We start from the raw sequence: 20,897 nt of genomic DNA on the forward strand, positions 1-20,897 counted from the left end.
AGATTGAACAACTCAGTTTTAAAATGAACTTGTGAGAAATAACAGATCCTATCTTCCTGGAATATAAATTTCATGCAGGGAGTTAAATTACTTTATTTTGCTTTGTTGTTTTGTGTATTTATTATGTATCACTAATTTTGTGTTTTCCTTTTACATGATTGAATTTCCTCCACATATAGTCACAGAGATATTCACCAGAATGAAGGGGAATTAAGTGTTAGATGCTCAACATTTCTCAAGCAGCCTTTATGCCAGCTAGTTACTAAATCCAAAAGAGTGACTGCAACAAAGGAAGATAGGTGTTCTGACCTTCAAAATAAAAGCCCGATAAAGTAAGTTGAGGACCAAGAAAGTTTCAATAGAACTCGTAAAAGTTGCATTTTTTATTAACATGCTGTATTGTGAAAATAAAACATGACAGAAAAAACGTTTTTCACATTTTTAGAAGTCATATCACTTTATTTTGATTCACTTTTTGTACTTGTTTTGCTCTCAAATATATCTCAATGTGTTTTTGTATCCACACAAACAATGCCAATTTTTCTGCAGCATTTTAATAAGTACAGTAAAAGTATTACTTTGTTATGTTTATATCTGTAGTTTAATTTGAAAATCCCTGAGGGAAGTTGTGGTCTGCTTTTATTTCTACAGTGGTGTGCAGCAGCTGTGTGCCCTACCCCGTTTATTCCATTATCAGCATGCTATAAGAGTCAACATGAGCTGTTCCTCCTCTCAGCACTGATCCAACATGTGATTCTCCGGGCTGATGAACTGAACACAACAAAGGACTCATCCTGTTGCTTCTAAACACATGTACAGATGATATGTAGGCTATTTCATGGATTATGGATCCGATATGGATATGTTGCAAATTTCTACTCTTTCTAATAGTTGGTGTGAATTCATCTCTGCATGACGGCGACGACGCTTCCTGTGATGGAGCGTTTGATATTTATTTTGTTTTGGACAGGTGAGTGGATCCATGCATTCTACACACTAGTGTTAACACTGAGGGTACAGGGGCAGACTGATATATTAATCTCATATTCAGTAAGCAGAGAGTGTTAGAGCGGTCCTGTCCATGTATGGCAGTGTTTAGTTTCTGTTCCCCTGCTGTTTCACTGCAGGTTCAAAAGGTTTATTTTGATCTTTCTTGTTCTGAACATTAGTGATTGGGATGTAGACTTGGATATAGTTCAAATATTTGTCCTTAACAAATAAAAATGAGCAAAGTACATATTTTCTAACAACAACATAATTAATGGTATGTTCTCTTTTAACTCAATGCAATGTGTTACTATTATTGTGTTACTATTATTGTGTATTAATGGTTTCTAATTGGGTTGATATTACCATATAAACAGAAATAGAGCTGCATGAAAGTTTTATGGGGGAAAAACTCCTAAAAGTATGAGACTGGTAAATAAATCTTTATATATTTAAAAACATCTTTCAAACATTTTGCTTGCAATTCATTAGCCTTCATTACAACTCAAGTTGAAGCATTTAAAGCAGCACTAATACTAGAGCTGGGCGATAAATCCATAACGATAATTGTCGTGATATAATTTCTCTCAATATAAATATTACAAATGTTTGATATAAATTTAATATATTTAAACCCTAGTTGCCGCCCAACATTAAACAGAATGAGACTACGGCATTGAACAGCCAATCGTGTCGAAGATTAAGAGGTAGGTGGGCTTAAAGAGGTTTGTTGTAAATTTAAAATCAAATTATGCAAATTATCTCAACCTGAGAAAAATAAGAATCTACAAACTAAAACTTTACAAAAATCTCATCTTACACTAAAGACTTATCAGGGAACTAATCCAGATACAAGCTAACACACTGTCTTCAGCTTTCAATCAGTGGCAAAAATCTGCCTTCAAATTTAAATGAAATAATGATTTGATATTTATCGTGATAATTATCGATATTGACTGATATGAAAAATGTTATTGTGATAACATCTTTTTCAATTTCGCCCAGCTCTAACTAATACCTTATTAATGTAGCATAAAAAGCTTTTCTATTTAAATAACCTGTGGGTTACTTTAATGGATCATGGACATTCCCCAGATGCTTTATACCTGCTCTGTCCTAAAGGCTATGGATGCTTTGTTTTGTTGTTACGTTTGGCTGTCTTTAATATTTCTTGTATTGTGTTGTTGAGTTTTATTCAGTGCTCTGCTGCCTGTGTCTGCAGGTCAGGCAGTGTGTGGGGACACTGGGATGAGATATATGGATTCGTGGAGCAACTCACCTACAGGTTTGTCAGGTAAGTTAAATGGCTGCAATGCACATTCCAATTCAAGGATGGTTATTCCCCTCTTCGCTTTTCTGTTCCTCTCTCATTTGACTCCTCCTGTCTATATCATGTTGCATTAGCAAATATGAATGAAATCAAACTTTATATGACACAGCTCAAAAACCAAGTAAAAAAGTGCTTCACAGACCACCAGCCACATAAAGCCTGAAATAAAGTCATACAGCAGAAAGTAAACTAATGAACATTGACTATTTAAAGACTGAGGAGTAGTTATAGGTCTTAAAATTATAGTACAAACAGTAGTGAGTAGAAAAGTAGGCCATGTCTATTTTGGGCTGAAGACATCATACAAGGCCACCAACTGTTCCAAACCCCCTCTGGGTAAGGGTGCAGAGGATGTGTGTGTGTGTGATATCTTTAGGTTTAATAAGGGGTTACTAAATATGAGAGAAAAATATCCCACCAGATGTTGAAGGTGGTGCTGACCACAACAGACAGTCCTGCACTCCTTCAGAGCCTGAAGGATAGAGCGGAAGAGAAACAGTAGAGTTAGGGGTCCGGTTCCCCAGAGAGTTCAAATTAGAAAGTTAGCAAAGTGAAACACAGCTCTATGCTGTCTGCTATCTTAGACTCAGTAAAAGAAAACATTGAATGACTTTATCCCTTCTTTTATGAATTGAAAAATTCATTGGAGGATTTTAAAATGTTAGCTATGAAATATTAGTGAAATTTCCATATTTTGGCCTTAGGTGAAATTTCAATTCAGTGTATCACATTAAATGTGAATCATGATAAAACAAAAATTGTTATGACATGTTCTCTTGCAGTGTTGCATTTGAATATATAATATATCATATCAGAAAATGATTTTGGATCACTGTGATCTATTCTATTTATATGCCTTGTGTTGTAAACACACCACCCTCAACTGTTAAAGTACTATAGCCATGTAATAAAATGTAATGAAATATTTATATTCCATACATTACACAGTAGATCATGTATGATCTTACAATATGTAAGATACAGAAGATGCACAAACACAATTATTTTTTTCATTGCTTGTTTATCAGTGGGTTTATGGTCTCTTTGTGTGTATTTCAGCCCCAGGATGAGGGTATCCTACATTGTCTTTTCAGCCAAAGCTGTTGTAATACTGCCACTAACTGGAGACAGGTACAGTCCTTCCACTATCTTCTATAACTCCCAGTCATTTTGTATTGATTTATTTTTAATCTTGAGTAACGCTGCATTGTCTGTATTTTGGGATCTGGCTGCATAGGACTAAGATAGATGAGGGCTTGAAGAGGCTGAGCCAAATCAAACCTGCAGGTGAAACATACATGCATGAAGGCATGAAAGCAGTGAGTACACCCATTTAGAGGCATCAGCAAATATTGTGATTTTCTGACTCTAAAACACAACCTTAAACAAACAAACAGGAAAAAATTGTGTTGGCTGTGTTGGGGTTTCCTATCACTGAACTTTCATTCATCAGGTCTCTGAGCAGATGAAGGCACAAACGTCACCATCATCTAGCATCATTATTGTTCTGACTGATGGCAAGCTGGAGGTCTTCCCCTTTGAACTGAGTGTAAAAGAGGTATCAAAAATCCCCTGACAACACTCACACACAGGATAGGAATAAATAGTTGTAATAGTAGTCAGAGTTCTCTGAGATACTCTGAAATGGTGGTGTGGTGATTAGTATGATGCTGTCTGTGTCAAAATAATGTTAAAGATCACAATGATTAGCACATCTCTTTAGATCAGACAATTTACATTAAGCACCAGGAGTTTTTACTTTTTAAGACTCTTTCCAAACAGCCAATGGTTTTTATTAAAGGTGACATATCATGCATAATCGACTTTTTAATGGTTCTCTACCTGAAATATGTTTCCCTGGCATGTCTACTAACCCCCCCGAGAATGAAAAGAATCCATTCTGCCCCTGTTCTGATTTCTCCACCTTTCTGTAAATGTGTGTGAAACCAGCTGTTTCAGTTTTCAGTGTTTTTCATACGTCACAACAATATCCGGTCTGTCACAGAAGTCAGGGCTTGGAGCTTGTTCAGCCCATAGACTGAAAAAAAACCAACTCAACCCCTCCTCTGTTTTTCATTCCCTGCACACATGTGTGCTAACAAGGAGCTTAGGAGGGAGGCATGCTAGTTGTAGGCTGGCTTAATAAACACAAAGGTCGGTTTTACTCCCCACGTCTGCAGATTTGAAGATCTAGTGGATGATTTCTATTTTTCATGGATATGTGCTAGCGCTAGTTAGCATAGCCACATAGCTACATGTCGTAGCTGTGTACCAAGACACACGTCTACATACTGACAAATAAAACAAGAAACACTAAATCTGTGACCAATGGTTCAGAAAGGTCCTGCTGCCTTTCTGGCAGAGGTCAGTTTTACTCCCCACGTCTGCAGATTTGAAGATCTAGTGGATGATTTTTATTTATCATGGAAAAGTGCTAGAGCTAATTAGCATAGCCACGTAGCTACATGTTCGTAGCTGTGTACCAAGACACACGTCGACATACTGATAAATAAAACAATAAGAAACACTAAATCTATGACCAATCCTTCAGAAAGGTCCTGCTGCAGGCGCCTCTCTGTCAGGATCAGATTCTGGATCAGATTCAGAGGGTTGAAGTAACGTGATCTCTGAGCAGCCGTGTATATTCAGCCAACATGTAAACATTAGATCAACATGCTGGAGAGCGGAGGCCACACCCACTTCCTGAGGGGGTGTGGTCAGAGAGAAAACAGAGTGTTCTGAGGAGGACTGAAGAAGAGGGTTTTTCAGGCATGCCAAAATCTGATTTCAAAGTGTTTCTTTGAGCAATAAACTTTAAAGACATGTTTTGGGGACCTCTTAGACCAATATATATTGATGAAAAAAGCGTGATATGTCCTCTTTAAGTATGAAGTATACGTTCTAAAATGATGAGATGTTCTAAGCTTTTTTGCGAAGAAAATAAATTGATTGTGTTATTTTTTTGCACGCTTTTTTTAAGTAATATTGACAGATTAAAAGTGTTTATGTGTATTTTTTGCATATATCATGTTGTTGATCTGGCTTCTGTTTAAAAGAAAAAGTACATATAATTATTTAATTAGTCATTGTATTTTTTGAAGAGGGCAGGCTTTAAGATTTTACATTGTTCTGTAACATAAACCAATGATGTGACAATTTCCAATATCTAACACCCTCATGATACTCTTATTGTTTGTCGGGGAGATCAGAACAGGATTCTTAATTTGTGTTGTTTTTCTCAGGCTGACATAGCCAGAGGCTTTGGAGCCAGAGTGTACTGCGTTGGGGTCATGGACTTTGACCACAAACAGGTAGGAGGGCTGAATATGTTTTTCTTATCGCTTTACTTCCATGATCCCCCGTGAGAAAGAACACTCTTCTTTGTAACTGATACTGTCCGTTGTTTATACAGTGGGGTTTTATTTGTCTTTCTGTGTTTGTCAGTGTGTCAGGTTGTAGCAAGAACTTTTATAAGCTTGTTTTTGGCACACATTTATTAACACACCTCAACAACATTGCTTTGTCTTTTTGGCCTTGACTGGAATCCTCTGTGGACAGAAAAACAAGCAGCTGGCAGGGACTTGTAGCTTGTGGTTTAATGTTTTCTTTGATTGTGTTAAAAACACAGAATTAATTTTGTTTTGAGTTCTCATCCCCAAGGAGAGATGTAGAGTTTTTTTGCTGTTGAGGTTTCAAGTTTTGTATTTAAAACAAAGGACTCAGTATGAAATTATGTATCCTAAGTTATTTTTCAGGGTGAAGTTGAACAAACCAAAATGCTTTTGCTGTGTGTTGAAAAGGAGTCAAAAAGGCATGATCCAATAAAACTCAAGTGTTTTTAGCAATACTGTGATATTAGACTAATCAGCAGCTTAGTTACCCTAATAAAAGTATTTTTGCATGTAAAATCACCTAAAGAGACATATACTACAATATTTTATTTGAAGAGATCAAATTTTTCTCAAAATAAGTATAACAAACTTTTTATAAAAATGTGATAAATTTAAACCTGTAGTTACACCCCTCCAACCACTGGAAAGGGAGGGGGCACATTAAACAGCAAAGGATGGCTGCATTGAACAGCCAATTAATTCCCAGAGTAAGTAAGTGGGTGGGCTTAAAGATGTTTGTTGTAAATTTAAATCAAATTATGAGCATCTTTGGAAAGACATACAAGGTACAGCTCACAGAGTCAGCAGAGAAGTCATCAGAAACTAAATCAGTTTACAGTGACCTCTGACCCTCACTGAAAGAAAAGGAGGTTATATTGGACATTAGAGAAACACTTTAGATTTGAAATGTTTCAAAGACATTAACAGTTTTATTTTGTAACAAATGTAAAGTAAACTGTTGTTTTTGTTGAAGTTTGAAAACAGTTGTAGTAAATATTATTATTTTCAATCAACAGAACGTTTTAAATGGTGCCTAGTTCTTTATTTTCACAAGTTATATGCTCTTATCACCAACTTGCATAATAATTTGGCACGCTCATTTCTGCAGATTCTGCATTTATTTAAAAATACAACCAACGTAATTTGAAAAGCATCATTTTAACCACACAGTTGAAGAAATATGTTCACTATCTGACTTCTTGAAAAATTTGAAAACGACTGTTAACATAGTTTTTAACATATTCACAAAAATACTCACGTGCCTAATTGTGCACGCAGTGTAGTGTCAATGTTTCACAACATCCGCCCTGAATCAATCATATGCCTGTGTTGTTTGTTTGTGGATACATATTATATTAGTGAGATAGCATCAATCTGTGTAATAAGTGGTAATGAGCCGATCTAAATGACTTAAAAACTGAATAATACTTGAATGATTCTTCGGACGGTCATCAGTAGGCAATGAGTGCAAGTGTTCCTCTCCCTGGTTACTGACCCTGCGAGCACTGCGGCCTGAGGAGGAAATAATCACATCAGCGTCTAATTAGATAATGCCAGACAAACTTCCTGCTCTGCTATCATTAAAGCAGGAGATGAAAGCTTAAGCCATCTGGCCAGAGCTTTCATCTCCTGGAAGCTTACTTTCCTCCCTAAACACTGCTTAAGCACTGAAGCGAAACAAGGGAAAGACCTCCCAGCAATAAATGAATGCTGAAATGTGTTGTCACGTATTATAAGTTCTTTAAACAAAGTGGGTTTAAAGCTTTTTCTCTGTCCCAGCTGGCCGAAATAGCAGATGGCACAGAGCAAGTCTTCCCGGTGCTGTCTGGATTCCATGCCCTCAAAGACATCGTCAACTCTGTGAGGTCACACCCTATAGCAATACTCTGAAATATTCATTTGCAAACAGTGTGATTACAGGCTTACAACTTCAAATGTTCTCTTTGTTTGTGTCTACACACAGGTCCTGAAGCAATCATGTAGAGATGTATTTACAATAGAGCCATCAAGTGTCTGTGTGAATGGTAAGTTAGTGAAGCATTTAGCTCCAGTATTTATGTATGTGAAAAAATATGACATGATCAGTTTTGTTAAATGTATTTTAACACAATCCTGATGTGTCTAGAGAAAAAGTTGGTCAGTCTACCACTTGAAATACCTCCACAAAGCCTGGTTGAGTTGCCGTTACATTTTGTTCAGATTCATGGTGCTCAGGAGTTGAAGCCTAGTAGTTTTGGTTATCCCCTGATCTTAGTGCTACTGTTCAATTTACATCCATTGTCATTGTTCATTGTTGACATTCAACTCTTATGTCTCCCTTAGGATGAGTTGAATTAATTTTTTTAACTGTTTAACTGTGGCTACCATCCAATTTTCTTAAATGTGCTTGTTTATTAGTAAATGCTAGCATGCTAAATGTTGAATGTAGCCAACATTGCACCTGCTAGGCTACACCAAGCCTGCAGGATACGGCCCTGGTTGTGAAGCTTTCTGCCTTGTGTCTGCCCCCTGGTGGCTGGCTGCAGTATAGGTCAAAAAATCCGTCTCCCCCATTCATTTAAATGGGGGAGCAGTCAAACTTTAAAAAATAAATACACATGGTACGAATGTTTCTCACATCCGTATGCTGTGGTGATATGTAGTTATTATTTTACTGTTTTGTGTTCAAGGCCTCTTTTTTCTGAAAAGTTTCTTTTTTCGTTAGTTATTAGAGTTTAAAAAACGGGGTTTTACTTCCTGGTTTGCTTTGACTCACAGCCGCCGTAGAGGGAAACTTCAAAGGACACACAGCGTCTTGTGACGCTACGTTGTAGGGCGGAGCTTATTACAGTGGCTTCACAGGCTCTGGCTGCACAATGGCGGCGCCCAGGAGCAGGATTTTTTGGCTTCAGAACCGTACAACGGGAAGAGGCGGAGCAACGCTGTCCATTTTTATTTACAGTCTATGGGCTATATGTTACCATATTACTGTCACTGATCATTCATGTTACTGATTTTAACATCGAGCTTTAGGCTCTACACAGCAGCTAGCATCAATACATTTGTGTCAGTCAATCAGTCAATCTTTATTCGTTTAGCACCAAATAACATCAAACGTTATCTCAAGACTCTTTTACAAACAGAGCAGGTCTAGACCACTCTATGTCAAATTATGAACAGAGACCCAACACCAAGACAGGATAAGATCCAGGCTCCTCTTACTGACAGGACTCAGTCTATATTTAACAGGCAGAAACCTTGAGCAGAACCAGAATCATGTTAGACAGCCATCTACATCGACCGAGTTGGGATTGGAAAGAGGGGTAGAGAAGAAACAGTGTAATTTTTATTCACACCCATACTAAACTTGAAAGGTTTAATTAAAAAATTGAGCTGGCTCCAACTTCTGTAGTATGTCGATTTGAGTCATTTCAACGAGTATTGATTAAATGTTGGGGGTTTTGGACTTTTTCATGTGCAAAAAAATCAACATGAAATGTTTGTGACTCATCTTATTCCACCATGAGCATTGCACCTCACAGTATTTAGCTAGTTACAGCAGCAAGGACAAACTTCCTTTAACAGGCAGAAACCTCGAGCAGAACCAGACTCATGTTAGACAACCATCTGTTGAGACAGAGTTGTCAGATGCATTGGGATTAATGACTGTGGAATCAGTTGTATGTGTGGTTTTAGTATGGGTCACAGTTTTATGAGTTGTGTCCCTCATGTTTCACAGAGTCTTTTAATGTGGTGCTGAGGGGCAGCGGCTTCAGCGGATCCAAAAGGACGGACAACATCCTCTGCTCCCTGACTGTCAATCAGCAAACTTATGGTCAGTAAATAACACAGGCTCAACACACTCATGACTAACACTGTTGTACTTAAGGTTTCAGTTCATATAGTCTTCATCTGGCTTTTAGTAATGCTAATGCTTGTGATGAATCTGTGTGACATGTTTGCCTAGCAGTGACGCTAGTACCTACTGCAACATTACAGTAGGATAACATCATCTGTGAAGTGAAATGTGATACCATGAGCAGATCGCTTTGATGCAGCGGAAAGTCAGAGTCATGACATCCAGAGACAAACAGTAGCTGCTTTTTATTGACTTCAGCCAGAGAACAGAGGAGACATTATGAGAGGGTGCAGAGGGGAGGGATGTTTTCGGTCCCATTAGACTATTAACAGATCAATGGAGTAGGGAGTATCAGTGTCGCTGAGAGGACATGAAGAGATATTTTACCTTCCTTTTCCTTTTTCAAGCCAGCTTGTTTTCATGTTGTCTGCTGCATTTCTTCATTCTTTGCTTTTGCTTCTAATTTAATTTGACTTATCCAATACAGTGTATTATATGTATATATACAGACTTGTTGAACTTAGTACAGCATTGAGAATTTTAAAACAAGTTTATAATTAATAATAATAATTCATAGAATTTATATAGTGCTTTTCTAAGTACTCAATGTTATGTTATTATTTTTTCAGTTAACTATCCCTAGATTATGCAGTTTGCACATTTCAATATTTTATTGGATTATTCCCAACTTTTTTCTTTATTCATAATGATTGTATTGCTTTTTCAAGTAAAATTCTTTATCCAGAAGCAAATAGTCTATAAGAGTGAGTTTGTCTGTTTCTCTTCAGACCAGAAGCCGACGGTAGCTAAAGACGGCTATCTGCTGTGTTCAGCCCCTGTTCTGCATGAGGTCGGACAGTAAGTCACAGCACACACAAATACTGAAACACACACACACGCACACGCACACACACGCACACACACACACACACACACGCACACAGTGTTTGTTACCCTGAGTTGAACTTTAAACAAGCAGCAAGAGCAAAAATGAGCATGACAAGGTCACTGGCTTAAGTCCAAACCTCCAACTCGATTTTAATTCAATTTTATGGCGCTTAATTGAAGTTACCCACAACATTGACTGCTGCTGAGAGACCACCCTAGTGTCTGTACAATGAAAATAGTGACTGAGGCTCCTGTCTAGAATTGCCAAGTGATCATTTTCTTGTCCTAGTTTTTCTCTGCCTAGTTTGTGCATTGTGGAGTAATGCCCTTAAAATGATGATTCGTTATCCCCAAAGTTTATGACGTTGTCTGAAAAATTCTCAAGCACAAGTTATTTGGCATGACATAATCTTATCATATCACAACTTTGGCATTTTTCTGACAACACCGGCTCAACCCAAGCTTTTAAAGAACATGCATCATCGTCTCAGTGGTGAGCTATGATGTCAAATCAGGATAACCATAAGGTGTGTCAACTTTTTAAAAGCAGATACTAAAATGACATTTCTTTCTTGTCACAGCCAAATTTGGCATCCATCAAATTTCTTCCTTAGTCCAAACAGTTCTCTTTGCCTCTGCAGCTAGAGCAGGTTGAAAATTAGAGCTAGAAATCTGCCGTGAGTAACAGAGAGAGACTCCAGAACAATGTTTACAGTAGAACCATCTGTGAACAGCTCAAAGTGTTGATGAACTGAAGCCAGTCTGACCAGAATATCTCTGTGGCATTCAGAGAGCGAGCCAAGCTTATTTAACTTAACCCACTTCAGACAACCCCGTCTCATTCACTCTTCATCTTTCCACTCTGCTGCATCCTCTCTCCTCTGAAATACTTAAGTTGTTTGGCATAAGTGTCCAGGAACAAAGCTGAAACAACCAACAATAAGTCCAACTTCAAAAGTTTAAACAATCATTTGAACTGAAAACTATAATGACAAACAAAGAAGTCTGGTCAACAAATGATAAGGATTTGGATGCCAATGCCCCCCCCCCCCCTTTTTTGTATTGAGTCAATGCTTGCCAAAATGAAGTTAAAAGGCTAAAATGGGAAACTGACAAGGTTACCAATAAACATAAGGCAATGCCAGAGCTCTTAAAGGCACAGTAAGGAGTTTTTAATTGATTTTGAAATAGTCTCACTCTTATACTGATGCCCTTTCTTGACCTACATAGTCTTAAAGGTGACATATCACGCTTTTTTCATCAATATATATTGGTCTAAGAGGTCCCCAAAACATGTCTTTAAAGTTTATGCTCAAAAAAACACTTTGAAATCAGATTTTGGTCTGCCTGAAAAACCCTCTTCTTCAGTCCTCCTCAGAACAGTCTGTTTTCTCTCTGACCACGCCCCCTCAGGAAGTGGATGTGCCTCGGCTGTCCAGCACGTTGATCTAATGTTTACATGTTGGCTGAATATACACGGCTGCTCAGAGATCACGTTACTTCAACCCTCTGAATCTGATCCAGAATCTGATCCTGACGGAGAGGCGCCTGTAGCAGGACCTTTCTGAACCATTGGTCACAGATTCTGTGTTTCTTGTTGTTTTATTTATCAGTATGTAGACGTGTGTCTTGGTACACAGCTACGAACATGTAGCTATGTGGCTATGCTAACTAGCGCTAGCACTTTTCGATGATAAATAAAAATCATCCACTAGATCTTCAAATCTGCAGACGTGGGGAGTAAAACTGACCTCTACAGCAGGACCTTTCTGAAGGATTGGTCACAGATTTAGTGTTTCTTGTTGTTTTATTTGTCAGTATGTAGACGTGTGTCTTGGTACACAGCTACAGCTACAGCTATGAACATGTAGCTATGTGGCTATGCTAATTAGTGATAGCACTTAAAAATCATCCACTAGATCTTCAAATCTGCAGACGTGGGGAGTAAAACCGACCTTTGTGTTTATTAAGACAGCCTACAACTAGCATGCCTCCCTCCTAAGCTACTTGTTAGCACACATGTGTGCAGGTAATGAAAAACAGAGGAGGGGGGATTCAGTATTATTTTATACAGTCTATGGACTGAACAAGCTCCGAGCTCTGACTCCATTACAGACCGGATATTGTTGTTACGTAACAAAAACACGGAAGTCTGAAACGACTGGTTTCACACACATTTACAGAAAGGTGGAGAAATCAGAACAGGGGCAGAATGGATTTTTTTCATTCTCGGGGGGTTTGTAGACATGCCAGGGAAACATATTTCAGGTAAAGAACCATTAAAAAGTCAATTTTGCATGATATGTCACCTTTAAATTTCCCCATATGTGGGACGAATAAAGGACTATCTATCTTAATCTCTTAAATGAGATCAGAAAGAAGATTGTTTATTTCTTAATGCTGAATTTTAGTGCCCGTGTTGGGGTCATATTTTTCACTGTAAAATTTAAAGTGTAAATTCTTCACTCACCTGACAGGGACTATGGTTGGAACTCTGTTGGTTAAGTTTTGCAGATGCAAGTTAGTAAGAACATTTTTATATTTTTACATATTTTTTTTTTGCAATGTGTTGTACATGTGGCTGATAGACTGACATCATGATACCAGGGCTCTGACGGGTAACATTAAAGCTGCTATGAGGAACTTACTTTGGGTTGATTTTGGTGAACCTGGGGGAAGAGATATACATCTTATGTGGGATCTTATCCTGTACAAGCCGGTGTAGTATTTTTTTAAAACAAATTTAAACCATTCTGCTTTCTTTACACAGTCAAATGTGTCAATTTGTTGAACGTATGCTGTTGAAAATGTAAAGAAAGGCTGTTTCTTCTGCGAGCTGTCAATCATCTGGTCTTAACATCTACCCTCACCCAGCAGTTTCATGTATAAAAATGTAAAATATAGAAATTGGTTTGATTTTGTTGATCATAAAGAGGCATCAATATCAATCTGAATCTGTTTCTACACCAGTTAAAAATCTTTAGCTTTAAAGCAGTACATCAATGGAAAGCGGTATTTAAAAGAAGATGTGTATTCTTTTCATTTTCTTATAAAACATATGCCTGTATGAAGTGTGAAGTGGCCCGGGCTACATCTTTATGACAGTGGATTATGGTGCTCACGGGAAATGCAGTCTTCATCTCAAAATAACACAACTAGTAACATCACCAAAGCTAACGCATCATGAAACTTATTCATAATGCACTTAAATTGCAAAATAGTGAACTGGTCAAAACATTCTCATTACCACTAGATACCAAAGATGAAATCAAACGGTATAGAACAACCAAGATTTACTCCAACCAAACTAAAAAAGGGAACCTCCATGACTTCATCAAGGTCAGTGGTTAACTAGTAAAGTGTGATTAGAGCCATTGGCTTTACAGCAACTATTTGGGGACTCTGTTTAACCTCATTTTCCATGGGAAAACAATTGCCATGTAGCCAAAAGTGATGTTAAAATCACTTGGATTTGTTACTTTGGGAAAAACGGAGGGAGGACCCATGTGCAGAAAAAAATTAAGATTTTAATTATTAAAGAACAAAAAGTAGAAACAAAACTTAATAAAATGTCAAAGAACTACATCCAAAAGAAATCACTGGAAACACAAAGAAACACTTGGATAAGGAAACACAGTAAACACAAGGAAGACCTACAGTACAGTGATCCAACTCAGGACAGGGGAAACAGAGACACTACATACACAGTAATTAACACAGATGTGGAACACAGGACACAGGGGAAACTAATCAGGTCAATCAAAAAGGAGGGAAACACACAAGGGCAGGAAGTGAAACTAAACTGGAAACACAGGGAGCACAAACTACAAAATAAAACAGGAAACACAACAGGACCAGGCTAAGAAACACAAGGAAGACATGGGATAACTTAGAACACAGACTAAACATAGGGAGGAACCAAGGCAAGAAACACAAGGACAAAACTACAGTCATGTCAGGATTGCTATAAAACATGCAAAAAGGGGTTACAACCTTTAAGTACGATACTTTATTCATGATGAGGAACACGATGATTGAAGTCCAAATGGACCAATTATACAGTATGTTGTGCTGACACACTTAAAACAATGAGCTGGAAACAGGGGTTTTGGTGCAGCTCAAAAGGCAAAAACTGTGGTTGAACAGTATACAAAAGGGCACATTTTCATTGCTGTCTCAGAAAGAGAAAAACAGAAAAACAAAAGTATGAATAATTTGAGTTATTCCCCAGGTGATGACATTCAGTTTTCCTTTTTTGAGCAGATTCAATTTCAAACTTTATATTTCACGACCAAAAAAACAAATCTACACTAACCTGTCCAACAACCAACGCTGCATATAGTGGCTGTAAGAAACTTAGACTTCTTCTGATAATATTTTTTGTTGTTTTGTTTAAAAATTTGCAGATCCATTGAAGTGCTGGTTAGCTTAAACAACGGGCAATCCTACATCTCCAGTCCCATCACTATCTATGCCACAACATGTGTAAGTAGACATCATATAATACTTAGGGATCAAATGTGGACTCATGATATGATGTTAGTATTACAGGTTCCCAGTTATTATGACAGTATCATTGTTTTCTGTTATAATTGAATTAAAAACATAAGACAACAACACAAGACAAACCTGTAGTTCAGTGTTAAACATTCTTTTGTAATATAATATACTATATAAAGTTATATCTCCATTATTGGTGTGTTTTTTACAGTCAAATGGGATCTGGGTGCTCTGGTTGCTGTTAGCTCTTTTGCTATTACTGGTTCTGGCTTTGCTCTGGTGGTTCTGGCCTCTCTGCTGCATGGTGGTGAGTTTGTTTTAAACATATATGTATGTGTTTAAATATCTAAAAGCATGAGACATGACTCAGTATCATTGTTATACATGGAGGAAGCCCACACACACAAGTGTTGAGATACGCTTCCTGTAATTACACTTCCATTTATTTGTCCTGAGACAATGTTAAGTGACCGCTGTTTGTTACTGTTTCATATTGTTTCATTCAGGTCATTAGGGACCCACCCCCCTCTCGCCCACCTCCTCCACCACCTCCTGTCATTGTAAGTAGACCACAGACTGTTTAGAAACACTTGCCTCAGCAGTGGGTTTCTGGGACATTTGGAGCCTGAGGTTTGGGTTTTACTACATGTGGCCATTTTGGCATGACTAACATGACTTTTTCATGAAGGAATAAAAATATCCCTTAGCTTCACCTACTTTCAAAATATATAGGAACTTTAAAAATGTGAGGTCAAAATTCAAGCAAATGCAATTTTACAATTTAATTTAATTTGAGTATGAGAAAAGATGGTATGTTGATCTGAACATGAATGTCTCTTTAATAGAATAATAGAAGTAGTGACGTGATCATGCTTTAGGGCAGGGGTTCCCAAAGTGGGGGTTGGGACCAAGCGGCAACCTCCAGTCTTAAACTATGAAGCTCATGTGGAAGTGTTAAAAACTGCAGTTCATCAAGAATCCGCTTGAGGCTGGCTGCAGAAACACTGGTAACCACATACACACCAATTCAAAGAGACAATCTTTGCATCATTAATAAACATGTTTACAGCCTGGTTCAAAAAACGGCTTGGCTCTACGTAGCTAATCTCTCTATCAGCACACACTGTACGGGGGGTGATTTTTTTTCTAACGTGACGGTTCAGAAGATATTGAGATTACGAGTTTTTGCCCAAATAAGGACATGACTGACTTGACTCCCGGTCGGGAACACATAGCTGTTGGCTAGGAGGCTCAAACTCCGCCTCTTTACGTCACACTCTGCCTGGTTGAGTTCCGCATTTCCAATATGGCTGCCGCCGTTGATTGACTTCAAAACAGCTCTCAGGAACAGATGGGTGACGTCACGGAGACTACGTCCATTATTTATACAGTCTATGGTCGCAAGACACCAATGGGGGGTTGTGAGATGTCTTTTAGGATGTCATATTTTCCATTGTTGTAAAAACATCAACAAAAATGGCGAATCAATTCCATATAAAATGTTAACAATCGTTTTCATTAGTACACTGCTCAAAAAAATAAAGGGAACACTTAAACAGCCCATCCTAGATCTGGATTAATGAAATATTCCAGCTGAAAATCTTTATTCATTACAAAGTGGAATGTGTTGAGAACCAAATAACATAAAAATGATCAATGGAAATCAAAATCATTAACCCATGGAGGTCTGGATTCAGAATCATACTCAAAATCAAAATGGAAAATCAGATCACAGGGTGATCCAACTTCTGTGGAAATTCCTCAAGACAATTCAAAATGAGGCTCAGTAGTGTGTGTGGCCTCCAAGTGCCTGTATACAAACCCGACGATGTCTGGGCATGCTCCTGATGAGACAACGGATGTTCTCCTGAGGGATCTCCTCCCAGACCTGGATCAGGGCATCAATCAACCCCTGGACAGTCTGTGGTGCGACATGGCATCTGTGGATGGAACGAGACATGATGTCCAGAGGTGCTCTATTGGATTCAGGTCTGGGGAACGGGCAGGCCAGTCCATAACATCAATGCCTTCATCATGGAGGAACTGCTGACACACTCCAGCCTCATGAGGTTGGGCAATGTTATGCATCAGAAGGAACCCAGGACCTACTGCACCAGCATATGGTCTTATAATGGGTCGGAGGATCTCATCCTGGTACTTAATGGCAGTCAGGGTACCTCTGGCTAGCACATGGAGGTCTGTGCGGCCATCCAAGGATATGCCTCCCCAGACCATCACTGACCCCACCGCCAAACCGGTCATGCTGGAGGATGTTGCAGGCAGCAGAATGTTCTCCACGGCGTCTCCAGACCCTGTCACGTCTGTCACATGTGCTCAGTGTGAACCTGCTCTCATCCTCTCATGCCTCTCATCGGGCTGTGAGTACAGGCCCCACTTGTGGACGTCTGGCCCTCATACCACCCTCATGAAGTCTGTTTCTCACAGTTTGAGCAGAAACATGCACATTAGTGGCCTGCTGGAGGTCATTTTGTAGGGTTCTGGCAGTGCTCCTCCTGTTCCTCCTTGCACAAACGGTCCTGCTGCTGGGTTGTTGTCCTCCTACGGCTCCCTCCATGTCTCCTGGTGTACTGTCCTGTCTCCTGGTATCTCCTCCATGCTCTTGACACTGTGCTGGGAGACAGCAAACCTTCTTGCCACAGTGTGCATTGATGTGCCACCCTGGATGAGCTGCACTACTTGAGCAACTTCTGTGGGTTGCAGACACTGCCGCATGCTACCTCTAGTGGTGAGGGCACTGGTAAAATGCAAAAGTGACCAAAAATCAGGCAGAAAGGATGAGGACAGGGAAATGGTCTGTGGCCTCCACCTGCAGAACCATTCCTTTATAGGGGTTGTCTTGCCAATTGCCTCTCATTTCCACCTGTTGTCTGTTCCATTTGCACAACAGCAGGTGAAATTGATTCACAATCAGTGTTGCTTCCTAACTGGACAGGTTTCATCCCAGAAGTGTGATTGATTTGGAGTTACATTGTGATTTTTAAGTGTTCCCTTTATTTTTTTGAGCAGTGTATATTACTTATATACTACTTGTGTGGTTTTTGAATAGATTTCTTTACTGACTGAGGTTGTTTTCAGGTAGCTGTTAGCTGTTAGCATAACAATATCACACTGGCATTGGCTTTAGCTTAAAACCATGTGGTGGCTGTTTGGTGTTTGATTTGAAAAGTACCAAATAAACAGTTTAGATATTGGTCACCATTTCAATTATTAAATGATGTAATTTTACTGTTGTTATCATTTTGAAGGAGCCAGAGGAAGAACTTTCACCAAAACACAGATGGCCTACAGTCGATGCTTCATATTATGGAGGCAGAGGGCCTGGAGGAATCAAACGCATGGAGGTCAGAACCTGAAGAATAATTATTCACATTCATTGTTCTTGTCCTATTTTCAGTATTTGAACTAACATTCATTTTTCCAACCTTTCGCATTTGATTGACAACCACACATATTGGTCACTGTGGAGATCCCACCCATTGTCACTGAATTCTGTCATCTGTTCCTGTGGTCTGCAGGTGCGTTGGGGGCCGAAAGGGTCCACAGAGGAAGGGTCCCGGTTGGAGAAGGCTAAAAATGCTGTGATCACTTTGCCAGATGATGTGGAGGAGCCCATTATACCACGACCCCCACCTCGACCTCCTCCGATCTACAACCCCCCACCACAGTCTAAATGGTACACTCCCATTAAGGTAGGACAATAACTTCATTTATTAAAAGTCTTTTAGACTTTTCACTTTATTCTCTTAGGTATGTGAAGCTGCATGGTGATGATGTGAATATTGTGCATCATTGATTATGTCTATTTTTTATCTTGTGTTTCTAAATTATTTAACATGCTTTACCTTGATTCTCAGGGGCGTTTCGATGCATTGATGGCATTACTGAGAAGACAGTACGACAGAGTAGCAATCATGAGGCCAACACCTCAAGACAAGGTCAGTAACATCTGCAGTCAAATAACTGAGCTCATCATAATGTCCATGTGGACTAGCTGAAGCCACTGAGAGTTAACGCTTATAAAGTTGTTGTGCAAAATGTCATCAGTTAATCTGACAAAAAGTGGATCCACCCTCTCGGCTCCGCTGTGATTTGATAAGATAATATAACAGCCCAACCACAAACCTCCAATTATCTGTCCAACAGACAAATGACAGCTTACAGCATCAACTCATTTATTATGAATACAAGAATACATTTCAAGGAAAGGCTCACACAGGCTCTCAAATGTTTTATTGGCGTTAATGAAAGCACTCTGGTAGAAAAACAGCATTTTGAACTTAAAGGTGACATATCATGTAAAATCGACTTTTTAATGGTTCTCTACCTGAAATATGTTTCCCTGGCATGTCTACAAACCCCCCCGAAAATGAGTGTTCAGCCCATAGACTGTATAAAATACAACTCAACCCCTCCTCCGTTTTTCATTCCCTGCACACATGTGTGCTAACAAGGAGCTTAGGAGGGAGGCATGCTAGTTGTAGGCTGTCTTAATAAACACAAAGGTCGGTTTTACTCCCCACGTCTGCAGATTTGAAGATCTAGTGGATGATTTTTATTTGTCATGGAAAAGTGCTAGCACTAGTTAGCCTAGCCACATAGCTACATGTCGTAGCTGTTTGAAGCCTCGCGAGTCGCCTGTACCACTTGACTGATTCAGGAACCGGTTCATGGGTTTGGTGCGCGATTCGAAACATAAGGGGCAGCGCACAGTCAAAACCTTACCCCTAATTTGTTTCCACTTTCTCTTTTGACCCGGCCATTGTATCATAAAGACAGACAACATATTAAGAAGTTCATTATTTATGTGTTGGCATCACAAACATCATTCACTTATTCAATTCAAAGCTTCACACACCAAAGGGATGGTGTCATTATAATCACTGCGCTTGATTTACATTTATTGTCCACTTGATGGCGCAGTAGAGCAAATGGAGCACCATGAAGCTTCGGCCCGTGAGTGAACCAATTGGATGGAAAGCCTTCATGCTTCATCTTGCCATCACTAATGTAAACATTAGATCAACGTGCTGGACAGCCGAGGCCACATCCACTTCCTGAGGGGGCGTGGTCAGAGAGCTCATTTTCATTTAAAGGCACAGACACAGAAAACAGACTGTTCTGAGCAGGGCTGAAAAAGAGGGGTTTACAGGCAGACCAAAATCTGATTTCAAAGTGTTTTTTTTGAGCAATAAACTTTAAAGACATGTTCTGGGGACCTCTAAGAACCAATACATTTTGATGAAAAAGAGCTTGATATGTCACCTTTAAATTCTGCTGAGAGCGATGATAGTGATGAGACGGATAGTGGTTGTAGTAGTAGTAGCTGTTGTGCACGTAGCAGCATGAGTCCGGCACATCCATAGCAGCTAGAGTCTGGAACGTCCACAACAGCAGTACGTTTAAGTAATACCTCATGGCCTTTAAGTTCTCGGGCAGATGCATTTTGGGAGTTATTTTACAGGAAGTAACTGTCTTGATGCATTAATGTGATATTAAAAGAAGAGACTTTGTGCTGGTTTTTGAAAACTTTGCTCCATCTCTTTTATGTTCTAAATCAGCATGCCAATTATTTCTGCTTTTTCAGGTAAGACTGCACAGAATGCACTAGATTTAGCCGAATTTTTACCTTACTTTTTATGTTTAAATAAAGTGAATCTCTGTGTAATAAACACTAGAGTAGTTTGGTATCCTACTACTTCATATGACTGTCTTTTTTCACCTTCAGGGCCGCTGCATTAACTTCACCAGAGTTCAAAGTCACTGAAGTTCAACATTGGATGAAGGATGAACATTTCCACCTTATTCCACTGTTTGGCCAAACATAACTGAATGATTGTTCTGATTTCCTTTGTATTGTAAATAAATGTGTTTCTTTAAATGCTGGTGTTTTTGGTTTATCAGGAAATCTTTACCATTTTATTGCTTGTTTTGTGAATCGCTG

The 20,897-nt window shown here is 39.0% G+C and overlaps 1 protein-coding gene across 1 annotated transcript; it reads left to right on the forward strand.

Moving 5' to 3' along the window:
* The first annotated feature begins 657 nt into the window (after positions 1-657).
* On the forward strand, positions 658-20,834 carry antxr2b (ANTXR cell adhesion molecule 2b). The gene is made up of 17 exons (XM_034708980.1): positions 658-970; positions 2,210-2,281; positions 3,377-3,448; positions 3,555-3,636; positions 3,771-3,875; positions 5,560-5,628; positions 7,489-7,569; positions 7,673-7,733; positions 9,428-9,523; positions 10,336-10,405; positions 14,842-14,920; positions 15,147-15,242; positions 15,442-15,495; positions 18,202-18,297; positions 18,472-18,645; positions 18,811-18,891; positions 20,682-20,834. Exons 1-17 carry the CDS (start codon positions 846-848, stop codon positions 20,718-20,720), a joined length of 1,452 nt encoding a protein of 483 aa, XP_034564871.1. The 5' UTR covers positions 658-845; the 3' UTR covers positions 20,721-20,834.
* Positions 20,835-20,897: the final 63 nt, after the last annotated feature.

This window comes from Notolabrus celidotus, chromosome 19 (assembly GCF_009762535.1).
Source record: "Notolabrus celidotus isolate fNotCel1 chromosome 19, fNotCel1.pri, whole genome shotgun sequence".
Lineage (NCBI taxonomy): Eukaryota > Metazoa > Chordata > Actinopteri > Labriformes > Labridae > Notolabrus > Notolabrus celidotus.

Bases quoted from the DNA above. Each gene is read 5' to 3' on its own strand.
- antxr2b (XM_034708980.1), top strand. From the start codon at position 846: ATGGATCCGATATGGATATGTTGCAAATTTCTACTCTTTCTAATAGTT. The intron at 971-2,209 runs GTGAGTGGATCC...CTGTGTCTGCAG, and splicing joins ATTTATTTTGTTTTGGACAG to GTCAGGCAGTGTGTGGGGAC. The intron at 3,876-5,559 runs GTATCAAAAATC...TGTTTTTCTCAG, and splicing joins TTGAACTGAGTGTAAAAGAG to GCTGACATAGCCAGAGGCTT.